Source organism: Lipotes vexillifer, unplaced genomic scaffold (genome assembly GCF_000442215.2).
Source record: "Lipotes vexillifer unplaced genomic scaffold, Lipotes_vexillifer_v1.1 scaffold1011, whole genome shotgun sequence".
In the NCBI taxonomy this organism is placed as follows: Eukaryota; Metazoa; Chordata; class Mammalia; order Artiodactyla; family Lipotidae; genus Lipotes; species Lipotes vexillifer.
The window spans coordinates 345,790-358,967 of NW_006787698.1; the positions used below are offsets into that span (position 1 = coordinate 345,790).

General features: G+C 57.1%; 1 protein-coding gene across 1 annotated transcript in view; it reads left to right on the forward strand.

Moving 5' to 3' along the window:
* The window catches only part of NMRK2 (nicotinamide riboside kinase 2), a 4,578-nt gene extending 704 nt beyond the window's left edge, over nucleotides 1–3,874 (forward strand). The window contains exons 2-7 of the mRNA XM_007460510.1: nucleotides 1,432–1,522; nucleotides 2,091–2,139; nucleotides 2,224–2,380; nucleotides 2,735–2,806; nucleotides 3,182–3,288; nucleotides 3,561–3,874. Coding sequence (XP_007460572.1) covers nucleotides 1,432–1,522; nucleotides 2,091–2,139; nucleotides 2,224–2,380; nucleotides 2,735–2,806; nucleotides 3,182–3,288; nucleotides 3,561–3,763 — 679 coding nt within the window. The 3' untranslated portion in view covers nucleotides 3,764–3,874. The remainder of the gene's footprint in view (nucleotides 1–1,431; nucleotides 1,523–2,090; nucleotides 2,140–2,223; nucleotides 2,381–2,734; nucleotides 2,807–3,181; nucleotides 3,289–3,560) is intronic.
* The last annotated feature ends 9,304 nt before the right edge of the window (nucleotides 3,875–13,178 follow it).

The following is a 13,178-nucleotide window of genomic DNA, read 5'->3' on the forward strand; positions in this document are numbered from 1 at the left end:
GGGGGGCGGGGGAAGGGGAGGAAACTCCGACCCCAGGGAGGCACGTGGGCAGGTGCTGCGGGGTCCCCAGAATGGCACTCCCCTGACTGTGTGGCACCTGCCTTTGCAGCCACTTCTGCTGACCCCAGGCAGGGACCTTGCCTTCCCTGAGATTTATTACCAGTAACCAGGCCTTTTTAAGATGATGCTCGGGAAAGCATTTAGCATAAGCAGGGCTGGCTTGCCGCTCCCACCTGGGAGGTCGCCCTGGGTCCTCCCCCTCTTGGTTTGATGCTCCATCACCCTCTTGAAATTCCTAATAGAGACCAGGGCCCTCCATTTCTGCACGTTCTGTAGCCGGCCCTGAGGGCACGGTGTGTCTTTCAGCAGCAAGCCAAATTAACATCAGAACGTAATATTAACATTAACATCAGGTATGTTCTAACCTGCTCCCCTTAATGTATGGGGGTCGCCTTTCCCACTGGCCCTTTTAAACGGCTGCAGGTCCCCCCCTTCCACACCCAGCTTTCCACCCCTGATGCCTAGGAGAGGGACAACCAGGTCAAGGGGACACTCATTCCCAGAAAGGCCTGACAGCCAGCCTTCTCTGTCCTTCAGTGGCCCCAGTCCAGAGTCCTTAGGGTGACCATCTGTCCTGCTCTTCCTGGGACTGAAGGGTCCCCAGGATTTGGGACTTTGAGCACTAAAACCAGAGACGTCCCGGGCACACCAGGATGAGGTGGTCACCCGGCTTTGCCCATTCCTTTTTTTAATAATCCTTTCCCTTTGTCATAAGGTGATTATCTCTTCCCGGTTTTGCAGTGAACTGCCGGTTTTCCTATCACAAATATTTTTTTCTCCCCCAGTTTGCACTTGCTTTAACAATTTGGCTTTTTTTAAAGCCCTGCTGAGGCTAAGTCACACGTGGGCCTCAGTTTCCTCGAGCTCCGGGCACCACCTCCTGGGTTTGCAGTAACACTGGACGAGTCTGAACACAGGCAGTGCTTCCATGACCCCAGCCAAGACTGTTCGCTTTTTTGGTTGTTTGTTTTCATACCCTCTGCCCCCTTTCTCTGTCTCGTCAGGCAGGTGAGCACAGGCCTGTGCCTAGCCCTAGCGGGCTGTGGGCCAGGCAGCCCAGAACGGCTGATTAGAAAGCCTCCTCTGACCTAACATGAATAGAAATACCCTCTTAGCTCTACTGTTTTACAGGCCTGTGTGTTTTGCTTTGTTTTGTTTTTGGCCACGCAGCTTGGCTTGCGGGATCTTAATTCCCAACCAGGGATCAAATCACGCCCCTGCAGTGGAACCGCAGCATCCTAACCACTGGACCACCAGGAAAGTCCCTACAGGCCTGTGATTTAGATTTGAGTCTGATCCTGGGGGCCCCTCAGACCCAGAGAGGTCCAGAGAGGGGACCCAGGCGGCCTCACGTGTATGCTCTCTCCACAGCATGACCAACGGCGGCAAGACCACACTGACCAACAGCCTCCTTAAGTCACTGCCCAACTGCTGTGTGATCCACCAGGATGACTTCTTCAAGGTAGCTGCCCTGGCTGGGGGCGGGGGGTGGCAGCCCCGAGAAGGAGACTCAGGGGAGCAGACCCCTCCCGGGGGACCCTGGGCTAACCCAAGTCGGGAGATTGAGGGACCGGCGATCTCGGTTACTGAGCACCTACTGAGTGCCTGGCACGTTCTCGCGGCACACCCGTTCCCCATGGGACAGATGGGGAAACTGCGGTTCCCAGAGGGTGCGTGCCACCTGGGTGGTACCCTTTATCCTCTGCAACGCCACTTTCCCATCTGCAAAATGGGCCCTGAGCCCGCCCTTGATGCTTTGTGGAGGGTGAGGGGGTAACTAGATCATAGATGCAAAATCCCCCCACCCCTGGTCCCAACAGTCACAAGGTTGGGGAGGGGCTCTGAATGCCAGCCTGGAGCCCCCCCACCCCCGCCTGGGACCTCGAAGCCTATGACTATCAGCTGCAGGGGGCCGAGGCAGGCAGGGGCACCCAGACCCTTACTGGGGGCTCTCCAGGCGCTGTCACCCCAGGGTGGGGTAAGGTGGGAAGGCGGGCACTGAGCCCGCGGCTTGGGCTCCTCTGTTTCAGCCCCAAGACCAAATAGCAGTTGGGGAGGACGGCTTCAAACAGTGGGACGGTAAGGACGGACGGCAGCCCCACGCCCCCTGCCCTCACTGCCCCATGGCCCCCACCCCACCAACACTCGCTTTCCCGCCTCCAGTGCTGGAGTCCCTGGACATGGAGGCCATGCTGAGCACCGTGCAGGCCTGGACGATCAGCCCCCGGAAGTTCGCCCGTGCCCACGGGGTCAGTGTCCAGCTGGACGCCTCAGACACCCACATCCTCATCCTGGAAGGCTTCCTTCTCTACAGCTACAAGTGAGCATCTCCAGGTCTGGGCCCTGGACAATCCGGGCCCTCCCAGGTCACCAAGTTTCTATTTTGACAGACAACCTTGCTGGGTGACCCTGGGCAGGACATCGTACCTCTCTGGGCCCATCCAAATTGGGAGAGAGGGAGGATTCCATCCTCAGGGTGGGAGGCTAATGCGGGCATAGTAGGAGGCTGGCCGATGCCGGTCCCCTCACTCATCCCTAACCTAATCAGCCCAGACAAACCGCGCCCCCCGCCCCAACCAGCCCTCATCACCCAGGAATGTCCCTGGAGGCCAAGGCCATGGGGGGTTGTGTACTTTGACCCACGGGCACTGACCGGGTCCCCTACCCCTGCCAGGCCCCTGGTGGACTTGTATAGCCGACGGTACTTCCTGACCGTCCCGTACGAAGAGTGCAAGCGGAGAAGAAGGTGAGCCTGGGGCCCTGTCTGCATTCCCAGGTGGCACCGGGAAAGTGGGTGATGCCTGCTGGACACATGGCCACCCTGAAGCTGCAGGCCGATGGGCAGCAGGCACCTGGGTGGCCAGTGCTGGGTTCCAGAGGCGCATAGCCTGCGGCCTGGAGAACGTGGCCCACCCATGCCCTACCCTGGGCATCTCCCAGGCCCACCGGGGAAAATGCTGGAAGTTGGGGCACCCAGGCCCCAGCACGGGGCCCCTGAATCAGTGGGGTCCCTGTTCTCAGTGGTGCCACTCCGACCTAGTTCCCTCACCCCAGGCTGTGCTTGTGGCACCACCCTTGGGCGACATGGGTGTTGCTCATTCTTACCCATCTCCCTCCCCAGTACTCGACGCTACATGGTCCCCGACCCCCCTGGCCTCTTCGACGGCCACGTGTGGCCTATGTACCAGAAGTATAAGCGGAAGATGGAGGCCAATGGCGTGGAAGTAGGTAAGTGCCTGAGTAAGATGAGGCCAGCTCCTCCCTATTGGGACCATTTGGGAAACCTGAAAGTCCCTCCTCGAGTCTCGCCACCAGTCTCTCTCGCTTTGGGCCCCAGAGGCTGGTCTGTTCCCACAGGCTGACTCTGCAGGCCAGCTTCCTCCTGACCAGCAGTCCTCTAGTCCTCTGTGAACTGGCGGCCCGCCTCCTGGCAGCAGCCCCAGTGACCCGGGCCGCAGTTGGGCCCCCAGGGCCCCTGACTGTGGCCTTTCTGATTTCAGTGTACCTGGACGGCATGAAGTCCCGCGAGGAGCTCTTCCACCAAGTCCTGGAAGACATTCAGAACTCGCTTCTGAACGAGAGGAGGGGCCCAGCCCCAAATGCAGGGACCCAGACACAATTCCGGCCACAGTATGGCCAGGCTGGCGGCATCCCAGCCAGACACTGCGTGACCATTTCCCTTTGGGGAAGTCTGTACATATGAGAGTGGAGGCCCCACTCACAGCCCAGCATCTCAGGGCCCGGGCATTCTGTCCCGAGATGCTTCTGTAACCTCGATGGCGGCTTACATACTAAACCTGATCCTGTTTTTTAATCGTTGGGGTCCAGCCTGTTGTGTTCGAGGTGCTGAGAGGGACCCTCCTGCCCCATCTCCTTGGTGCATTGGTGGCATTGGGGGGGGGGGGGCGACACCGAGGGCTCTGGGCAGTTACAGTCTCCACCTGTTGGATCCATGGCAATGTGACCCTGGATGGCTGCTTGAGGGTCTTTGGGCCTAGCTTCCTCAAAAGGGAAATTTCCTGCCAGCTTTCAGAAAACAGCGCAGCACGGCCCAGAGCAGCGGCTGGGAGGTCAGCTAAGCCTGAGGGTGCCCCTGGCTCTTAGCTGAGCCCCGCTGTCACTGCACCCCGGCGCCTCCTCCGTGACTGGAGCTGACACCTACTTCTCATGACCCAGGATGCTCGTAAGGACACACTCCCTGTCCCAGGAACCACATGTTTCTGAGCCTTCCCTAGAATGTTGGTGAGGCAGTTTATCGTATACACCCATTTCACAGATGGGAAGACTGAGGCTCAGATATGGTCAGTGGCTTAGGAGCTTGTATTTGAACTCAGGTCTCCTCAGACCCTGTTCTTTTTGCCCAAGGGAGGTTGGAAGGCTCCCGTGGAGACTGAAGACACGTGGGGAGTGGGAGGGTGGACGGAGTAGGGGCAGACAGGAGGAGGACAGGGTACCCCTTGACCTGAGGGTGATACCCCAGGGCCAGCCGTGGAACTGTAGCCACCCACCCCACTCAGTCCAGAAGGGCAGGAAAAACCTGAAGTGTAGACAGTCTTGGACAAAGCCGTTGAACATTTGGAAATTATGGGGAAAAAAAAACAACAACTATCATATGACCTAGCAATTCCACTCCTAGAGAAGATAACCAAAGGGATTGAAAACAGGTGTTCAAACAAAAACTTGTACATGAATGATTCAAAGTAGCACTATTCACAGTAGCCAAAAGGTGAGAGCAACCTAAAAAGTCCACCAGATGATGGAAGGATAAACAAAACGTGGTCCATCTACACACGGCCTTAGGAAGAAGGAAAGTCTGACACTCAGTACAACACGGATGAACCTTGAGGCCATGATGCTCAGTAAAATAAGCCAGACACAGAAGGCCACATGCTGTCTGATTCCACGGATATGAAATGTCCAGAACCGGCAAATCCACAGAGATAGAAAGTAGACTCATGGTTGCCAGGGGCTGGGCTTCGGGGGAAGGGGGGGGGTGTGGGAGTGACTGATGATAGGGACAAGGCTTCTTTTTGGGGTGATGGAATGTTCTGGAATTAGAGGTGATGGATGGTTGCACAACATTGTGAATGCACCAACTGTCACTGAATTGTTCACTTAAAATGATTAATTGTATGTTATGGAAATTTCACCTCAATAAAAAGAAAAGGAAGGGATGCAGGGAGGGAGGATCAGGGCACAGGGGCAAGTGAGGGTTCCGTGTGCTTTCATGCTTGTCGGTGGCAAGAAGGCTGTGGGGCGAGGAGTGTGGGTGTCCAGAGCCCTGCCCCTCACTTGCCACACAACCTTCCCTCTGAGCTTCCTGCAGTGGCATCCATGGAGTGGGGTCTCCGTGTGCCCCAAGGCTCCCTGCCCTTCACCACAGAACAGGCTGGGCAGCAGGTCGGCGCTACACGTCCTGTCTTGCCCTGGACTCGGGGTCCCAGGCTCCTGGGAAACTGCTCACTTCCTGTGCCCCAGCTGGGGGGAGCTTCCTACTCAGCTGCTGTCCCTTCTAAACACAGCCTTCCTGCCAACAGAAATCACCTAGCGGTGCAATCACCACTGCCCTTTGCCCCCGTGGCCTCACAACCCATCACAGAGCGAAACACAAAGGAGAGAGCGGTAAGCAGATGGACAGATGGACGGCAGCAGAGCCGGGAGGCCCCGCTGGGCCTGGGGCTCATCCCTGGCACTAGCTTCAGCTAAGGCCTCGTGCAGCCCCTTCCCCACCAGCCTGAAGACCCAGTGAAGATCACTAGTAGGGTGACCAACTGTCCCTATTTTCCAAATACTTCCCCTTTACTTTTTTTTTTTTTTTAATACGTTGAGTGCCTTGCGCTATCTTAGCTCCCCGACCAGGAATTTGAACCCGCGCCCTTGGCAGGGAAAGCGCGGAGTCCTAACCACTGGACTGCCAGGGAATTCCCATCCCTTTACTTTAGCATGGAAAGTCCTGCTTCCCCAGAAATCACTCAGAACCAACCAACTGAGATGGTTGGTCACCGTATCTGCTAGTCTGCTGGGGGCTGCAGAACAGAGGTGAAAGGGCCCACAGGCCAAGAGTCAGGAGGGGCTGGGTTCCCATCCCTCCCAGGCCATTGACAAGCTGTGTACCTTATGGCTCAGAACACCATGTCCTGGTATGTTTGAGCAGGATTTGGATCTGTTAAGACTCTCCTTGCTTCAAACAAGCAAAACCAAAAAGCAAACGACACTATTATGGGCTGAATTGCGTACACTTAAATTCGTATGTTGAAGCCCCTGACCCTTAGGACCTCAGAGTATGACTGCATTTGGAGGTCACTAAGTTAAAATGGGGTCATGAGGGTAGGCCTTAATCCAGTATGACTGGTGTCCATATAAGAAAAAGTTGGGACACACCGAGGGAAGACCATGTGAGGACACAGGGAGAAGATGCCCACCTGTAAGCCAGGGGGAAAAGAGGACCAACCCTGCAAATCCAGAGAGACAGAAAGCAGACTCGTGGTTGCCAGGGGCTGGGGAGGGGTGGGGGGTGGCTCCTAGTGAGGATAAAACATTCTCAAGTTTTTTTTTCTTTTTTCTGCCGGGCCACACAGCTTGTGGGATCTTAGTTCCCGGACCAGGGGTTGAACCTGCGCCCTCGGCAGTGACAGTGCAGAGACCTAACCACTGGACCGCCAGGGAATTCCCAAAATATTCTCAAGCTGATCGTAGTTGATGGTTGTACAACCCTGTGAATACACCCCAAAAACTGAAGTTTACACATTAAATGGATAAATTGAATGGTATGTTAATTCTATGTCAATAAAGCTGTTTTTTAAAGTCCTCTGGGCCGGGAATTCCCTGGTAGTCCAGAAGGACTCAATGCTTTCTCTGCCGAGGGCCTGGGTTCAATCCCTGGTTGGGGAACTAAGATCCCACAAGCCTCGCAGCCCCCCAAAAAAAAAAAAAATCACCCAATGTGACTTTTATTTTATTTGGTGGCATTTCCAACACTTGTGACTTTAATAAAAAATGTACAAAAAAAAATGTACAAATGCCCATATACTCGCTAACAGCATGTAACTGTCACACTAATAAATTAGTGCCTGCTTTAACGGGGCACTAAACATTATTCACTCAACAAATGTTTATTGGGTGTGTAGTACTTGGGGCAGCAAAGTATGGCCCATGGGCTAAATCCAGCCCACTGCATGTTTTTGTATAGCCCTCGAGCTAAGAATGGCTTCACATTTTTAAATGGTCATGGGAAAAAATAACAAGAAGAATTAAATTTCGTGACAGATGCAAGTTACATGGAATTCAAATTTCAGCATCTATAAATAAAGTTGTCTTGGCTGGCAGCCACGCCTACTTGAGTATGTGTCAGCTGTGGCTGCTTTCAAGCTACACAGCTGAGCTGGGGGGCTGGGGTAGAGACCCTCATGTCTGCATGGCCGAAATCACTCATTTCCTGCAGCGTCTGCTGACGGCTGCAGTGTATGCAAGGTCTGGGGTGGAGGGTGGCGGGAAGAGCCCACTGTGTCCTGGAGGGCAGGTGGGAGCTGGGGCAAGGTGTGGAGGGAGCCTCGGACAGCCTGCCAAGGCCTGCCCTTTGTCACAGTCATGGAGCACGGTGAGGCTGATCCTCTGGTCACCAGGCCCGAAATAGTCCAGGATGGGATAGGGACACGGAAGAGGTGGCTCTGGGGCAGCCAGAGCCCTGCCTGGCCACCAGACACCTCGGTCACTATGAGAACAGTAGCGGGATGGGGGACCACCTCATCCTGATTGCACAGCACTTTCCCAGTTTCAGCACTGAAAGTTCCCCATCCTGGGAAAGGCTGGGCCCAGGCCAACTGAGATAGTTTGTCACCCTGATCGGGCCAACCACCTTGAGTGGTCGGATTATTCTATGACCCGCCTCTCTAGGGCTCAGAGAGGAAAGGGACCTGCCCAAGGTCACTCAGCGGAGCTGAGATCTGAACACGTCTGTCAAATGCTGACCCAGGACCGTCTCCAGCCAAGGAGGTGTGCCAGGCGGCTCACCCTCGCCCCATCCGCCTTCCGTACCCGTATCCCGGGAAGATTCTCTCACTCCTCTCACAGCCACCTGATGGGCCCAGTGAATCCGGCCCCACCTGCCCCTGGCTGGGCAGCTCTGGGCACAGTGTGGACTCCAGCTGGGCTAACCTGTGCATTTCCTGCAGCCCCTGCCCTCCCCAGACAGAACCCCAAGACTAACCTGATGTGCCCCTGTCACATCCACCAAGCACCCCCTAGGTCAGTGCCTGGCGGTCTCCCCAGGCCCCAGGACGGGACACCCTAAGACCGGGCAGCCCAGAGCGTAAGTGGGCGGCTCCAGAACCCGGCCGCCTCAGCCCTTTCCTAGAGAGAGATCCCCGGGGCAGGTAACATGCCACCTGCGCCTCAGCGTCCTCCCCTGGGCTTCGGACGCCCGTTGCTGCTGGGTTTTTGTGGCAGGTGTTGCAACTCACTGGGACAAGGAGCCCAAGGTCCGCCCCGCCCCCCCCGCCCCAGGCCGGCCCCCAACCCCGGGGAGGTCACTCACACCTGCTGGACCCCTGTCCGGTGTTCGGGGTGGGGGCTGGGAATTGTCTCCCATGCTCCTGTGACCAGTACAACCTACTCCTTTTCCGCAGCTGAGGAAACTGAGGCTCCCAGAGGTGGAGTCCCTTAGCCGCAGGCCACAAAGGAAGGAGACAGGGTTCCAGGCCAGGCTGGTGCGCCTGGGACGCAGTTGTGCCCACTGTCCTGCCTGGACTGGCGGCAGGACCAGTCACCGTCAGGCTCCCCTGCAACCCTGGGCCCGGAGGAGGCCCCCCAGCTCCCGATGCCCCCAGCGCCTCCCTCCGAGGCCCCTTCTGAGGCTGTTCGTCCTCCTCCCACCCTCGTGACAGGGCTGGGGCTGCAGACTCCCCCATAATTACTATGCTATTTATTAATTTTCTTTATGAGTCTCGCTCATTTGATTGATTTTAACTAAATTCGTTGGAAGAGGAAACTTCATGGCCTTGCTGTGGATGGGAAACCTTGAATTTCCTGAAAGCACGTCGCTACAAACACTAAGAATGCCTGCCCCCCATCCCTCCTCTAAAATCATCCTGGTGAGGCCCAGGGATAAGCACTCCACCTTCCCGGAATGCTCAAGGCCAACAACCTCAGGTCAGTGCTTCTCAACTGGGGGCGATTCTGCCCCCCGCCCAGGGGACACTGGACAACGTCTGGGGACATCTGTGGCTGTCACACTGGGGGACTCCTGGCACCAAGGGGGTGGGGGCCAGGGATGCTGCTCCACACCCCGCAGCGCCCAGGACGGGCCCACAGCCAAGAACAATCCAGCCCGAATGTCAGCGGTGCCGAGGGGAGACACCCTGGACTAAGGGCAGAGAATTGGCTCAAACCCCCATCCCCCCAGGACTCCCCTGGTGGCGCAGTGGTTAAGAATCTTGCAGGGGACACAGGTTTGAGCCCTGGTCCGGGAAGATCCCACATGCTGCAGAGCAACTAAGCCCGTGAGCCACAACTACTGAGCCCTCGTGCCACAACTACCAAGGCATGCATGCTTAGAGCCCGTGCTCTGCAACAAGAGAAGTCACCGCAAAGAGAAGCCCGCACACCACAACGAAGAGGAGCCCCTGCTCACCGCAACTAGAGAAAGCCCACGTGAAGCAATGAAGACCTAAGGCAGACAAAAACAAATTAAAAAATAAATTAAAAAAAAAAAAAAAAAAAACCCTGGAGGCGCCCCGAGTGGGACTGGATGTGCAGAGAAGGCTGAGAGCCCAGGATGGGACAGACCCTGACACACACCCACATGACACACACACACTCACGTGCTAGTCATCCTGCGGCTGACACCTTCCTGGGCCAAGTCATCCCCCATCCCCGGGAAGTGGGCCTGGACTGCCCGCACCCCTGATCTTCGATCTTCGAAGCACCAGGGAGCTCACTCCGTGGGGGCCTCGGGATTGCTGGGGGCCCAGGCGGGTTGGTGGGACCCCACGGGCCTCTTGCTGGAACCTGGCTCCTCTGAGGCCACCCCAATTCAGAAGCCCTGCCAGGGAGACCCTACCCCACCCCAGCTCACCACATACAGACAGGCGACCTTCCATGCGCAGCGTCCTCACACGGGCCCCTGGACAGTCCCCCCCACCAGAGCTCTGCCCTGGGGCCCTTCCCCAAATGTCCTAACAGCCATCGGGGGAGAAAGATGGAGGGAGAGGCTCCAGGCGGTGGGGCAAGGCTGCAGAGCCGGCTCCTGGGGCCCTCCTTTCCTCATTCTATTTCAGGAACCCCCCAACCCCAAGCACTTGCCACTCATGTCAAGTAGCACTCAGGGGCCATCTGAGTGCTACTTGACATGTAGCACTCAGGGTCAGTTACTCTGCCTGTCCTACCCACGTCCCAACAGGGCCAGGGCGGTCACCTCCAAAGGCTGCCTCCACCTCAGGTGCCCTGTCTGCCAGGCCTGAGGGGGCATCCTTGGGGCAGACTAGGGGGCCAGCGGGTGCCTGGGGGAGGAGCAGGCTGACCGGCACAGACAGGGGCAGCCATATGCCCTCTGCTGCCACTCAGGAGCACCCCCCAAGTCCTCCCAGCACATTCTGGAGGGAGCCTGGGGCGCCCAAGAAATGTCCTCATCACCTCCCCATTCCCTTTAAGTTTCTCTTCAACAAGCCTGGGAGGGGAGGGGGCGCAGAGGCAACTTTCAGTCATGCAAACAGGGCTCACTTCCGCAGGGGTCTGGAAGTCCTCCCATACAGGGACCCTCAAAAATGCAAAACCCCGAGGGGTGGGGTGGGGGACACCAGGGGAGTCGGGGTGGCAGGGGGAGGAAGCCGCGCAGGAGCCGGCACCACGGCCATCACTGCAAGACACACATGCATCCTGGGGTCACCTGGCCAGGGCAGGGGTCCCCGGCTCCCTCCCCTCCAGGACAAGGAGAATCAGGGAGAAGTCCCAGCCCCCTCCTCCTCCTCCCCGCCCCTCACTGCCCTCCTCCCACCTGGGCCGGTTAAGTGCCCCTGAGACTGTGTTTCAGACGTCCTTTGCATGGGGTATGTCTTTCACCACTGTTCTGTGTCTCACTTTTCAGGCCACAGAGTGGGGCCAGGCAGAGGGACAAGGGGATGGTTTCGGTACTTACTTTTCTTTTTCTCTCTGTACAACAGGGGGGCTAAAGGTCTCGGGGGCTGAAGGAGTCTCTCAGGGCTGGTGGGTCTGGCTTTATAGACCACCCCGTGCCCTGGCAGCCCCACTGGTTATTAATAGCGGCCACCGCCTCTTGCCCAAGTATGGTCAGGAGCACAGCAGCTGTGGGTGCGCAGCCCCTGGGCAGGACAGGTGGCGCGAGAACAGCCCTCTGCCCTACGAGAGGCGGCAGCGCTGCAAGGGGACCCAGCATGGCCTGGTGACTCCTGCGCCCGAGCCCCCGAATCTAACAAGACACGCTTAGTGAGGGGGCGCCCAGAGTGTGCTAGACCCTGACACACCCTTGCCTCTAACCCTCGCCTCTAACCTTAGAAACCACTGTCCCTAAGGACAAAGCTGGTACACACACAGAGGTGCCGTGTCTGCCAAGAGCCAGGAGCCCAACTGGGCTGCACCGAACCCAGGCCTGTCTGACTCATTTTGCAAACGGCATGTGACTAATGTGAGCTGTGGTGAAGGCCTCGAATGAGGGTGAATCTCACACGCTAGGAAAACACAGACGGTCCCCCACAGCTGCCGCCGATGAGGTCAGATAGCCCAAGGCCCTCCTTCTCGAGGGACCGAGGGACTGGCTGGGCTCCTGCTGTCACTGCCCTGCCAGCCCGCAGAATGATTCAAGCAAGTCAGCGACATCCTCCCACAGAACTGGAGGCCACCTCATCCTCTTGTCACTAAAGGCTGCCCACACACTCTGCTCCTGACTGTGCCCCAAGTGCCCTGCAGGGCCTGTGGCGTCGTTCTCCCCGGGGCTGTCGGTCCTTGTGCCTAATAAAGAGCCGTCTACTCATCTGTCCGTGTCAGACGTCCTGCATCCAGCCACCCCTTTCCCCGCAGTAGGACTCCCGCCCTCTCTAACTGGTGACAAGGAGGCAGTTGAAACACAAGTCACTGGGAATCCTCGGGTGGACCAGTGGTTAGGACTTGGCACTTTCACTGCCGTGGCCCGGGTTCGATCCCTGGTCGGGGAACTAAGATCCCGCATGCCATGCAGTGCGGCCAAAAAAAAAAAAACAAGTCACTGACCCAAGAGCCTCTGGCTCAGCAGCCCAGCCATGACCCGCATGTCTGTCCCTGCCCAGCCCGGGAGGGCATTTTGCCACAGCCCCAGGCTGCCTCACCAGTGACGCACCCCGGCCTGAGGGAGGGGATGTAAGCAGATATGGTACATATGGAACAGAATCAGACACTTTCTTGACATCAGAGAAGCCATTTTTTGGCCTAAGCCATTTTGGGATGTAAGCCTGGCCACAGTGTTTGTCCTTGAACAGGTCTTAATAACTAATGAGCTTAAGGAAACAAAAGAATGCAGGGACGAAAGACTGCTATCAGACCAGAGAAGGAACAATAGCGAAGATAATAAATCAGTTGTGAAGACTCGCCAGAAGCACTTTCTTGAGCTGTTCTGCCAAATTTATTTACTGCCTGCCACAGCATGTGGGATCTCAGTTCCCCGACCAGGGATGGAACCCGTGCCCCCTGCATTGACAGCATGAAGTCATAACCACTGGACCGCCAGGGAAGTCCCTGTTTTGCCAAATTTAAGCCCCCTCAAGAGCTCAGCCACCAGATCAAGCTGGAACCTAAGCGATAATGATGTTGACCTTCTCTGACCCTCGTGACTTCAATCTAATAAAGCTTGGACTCTGTCCCAAAATCTGAGCCCTCCCAGACCCTCTCCCCTCCCCAGCGGCGGGGGTGTAGGGCTGAGTGGCTCTAGAGGCACGATCATGACCCCTGTGCCCATTGCTGTCTCTCTCTGCAGCTGGTGTCACAATGTCCACTTGGAGAACTTGACCTACCCGGGGACATGAGCTCTGCTGGTCTGAGGTCTCATCCCTCTGACTTGATCAGCTTCCACAGTGCTCTCCAGGTTCCCGGTTATTCCTCATAGCGTCTCAGGAGGCGGGGCGGGGGCGGGCGGG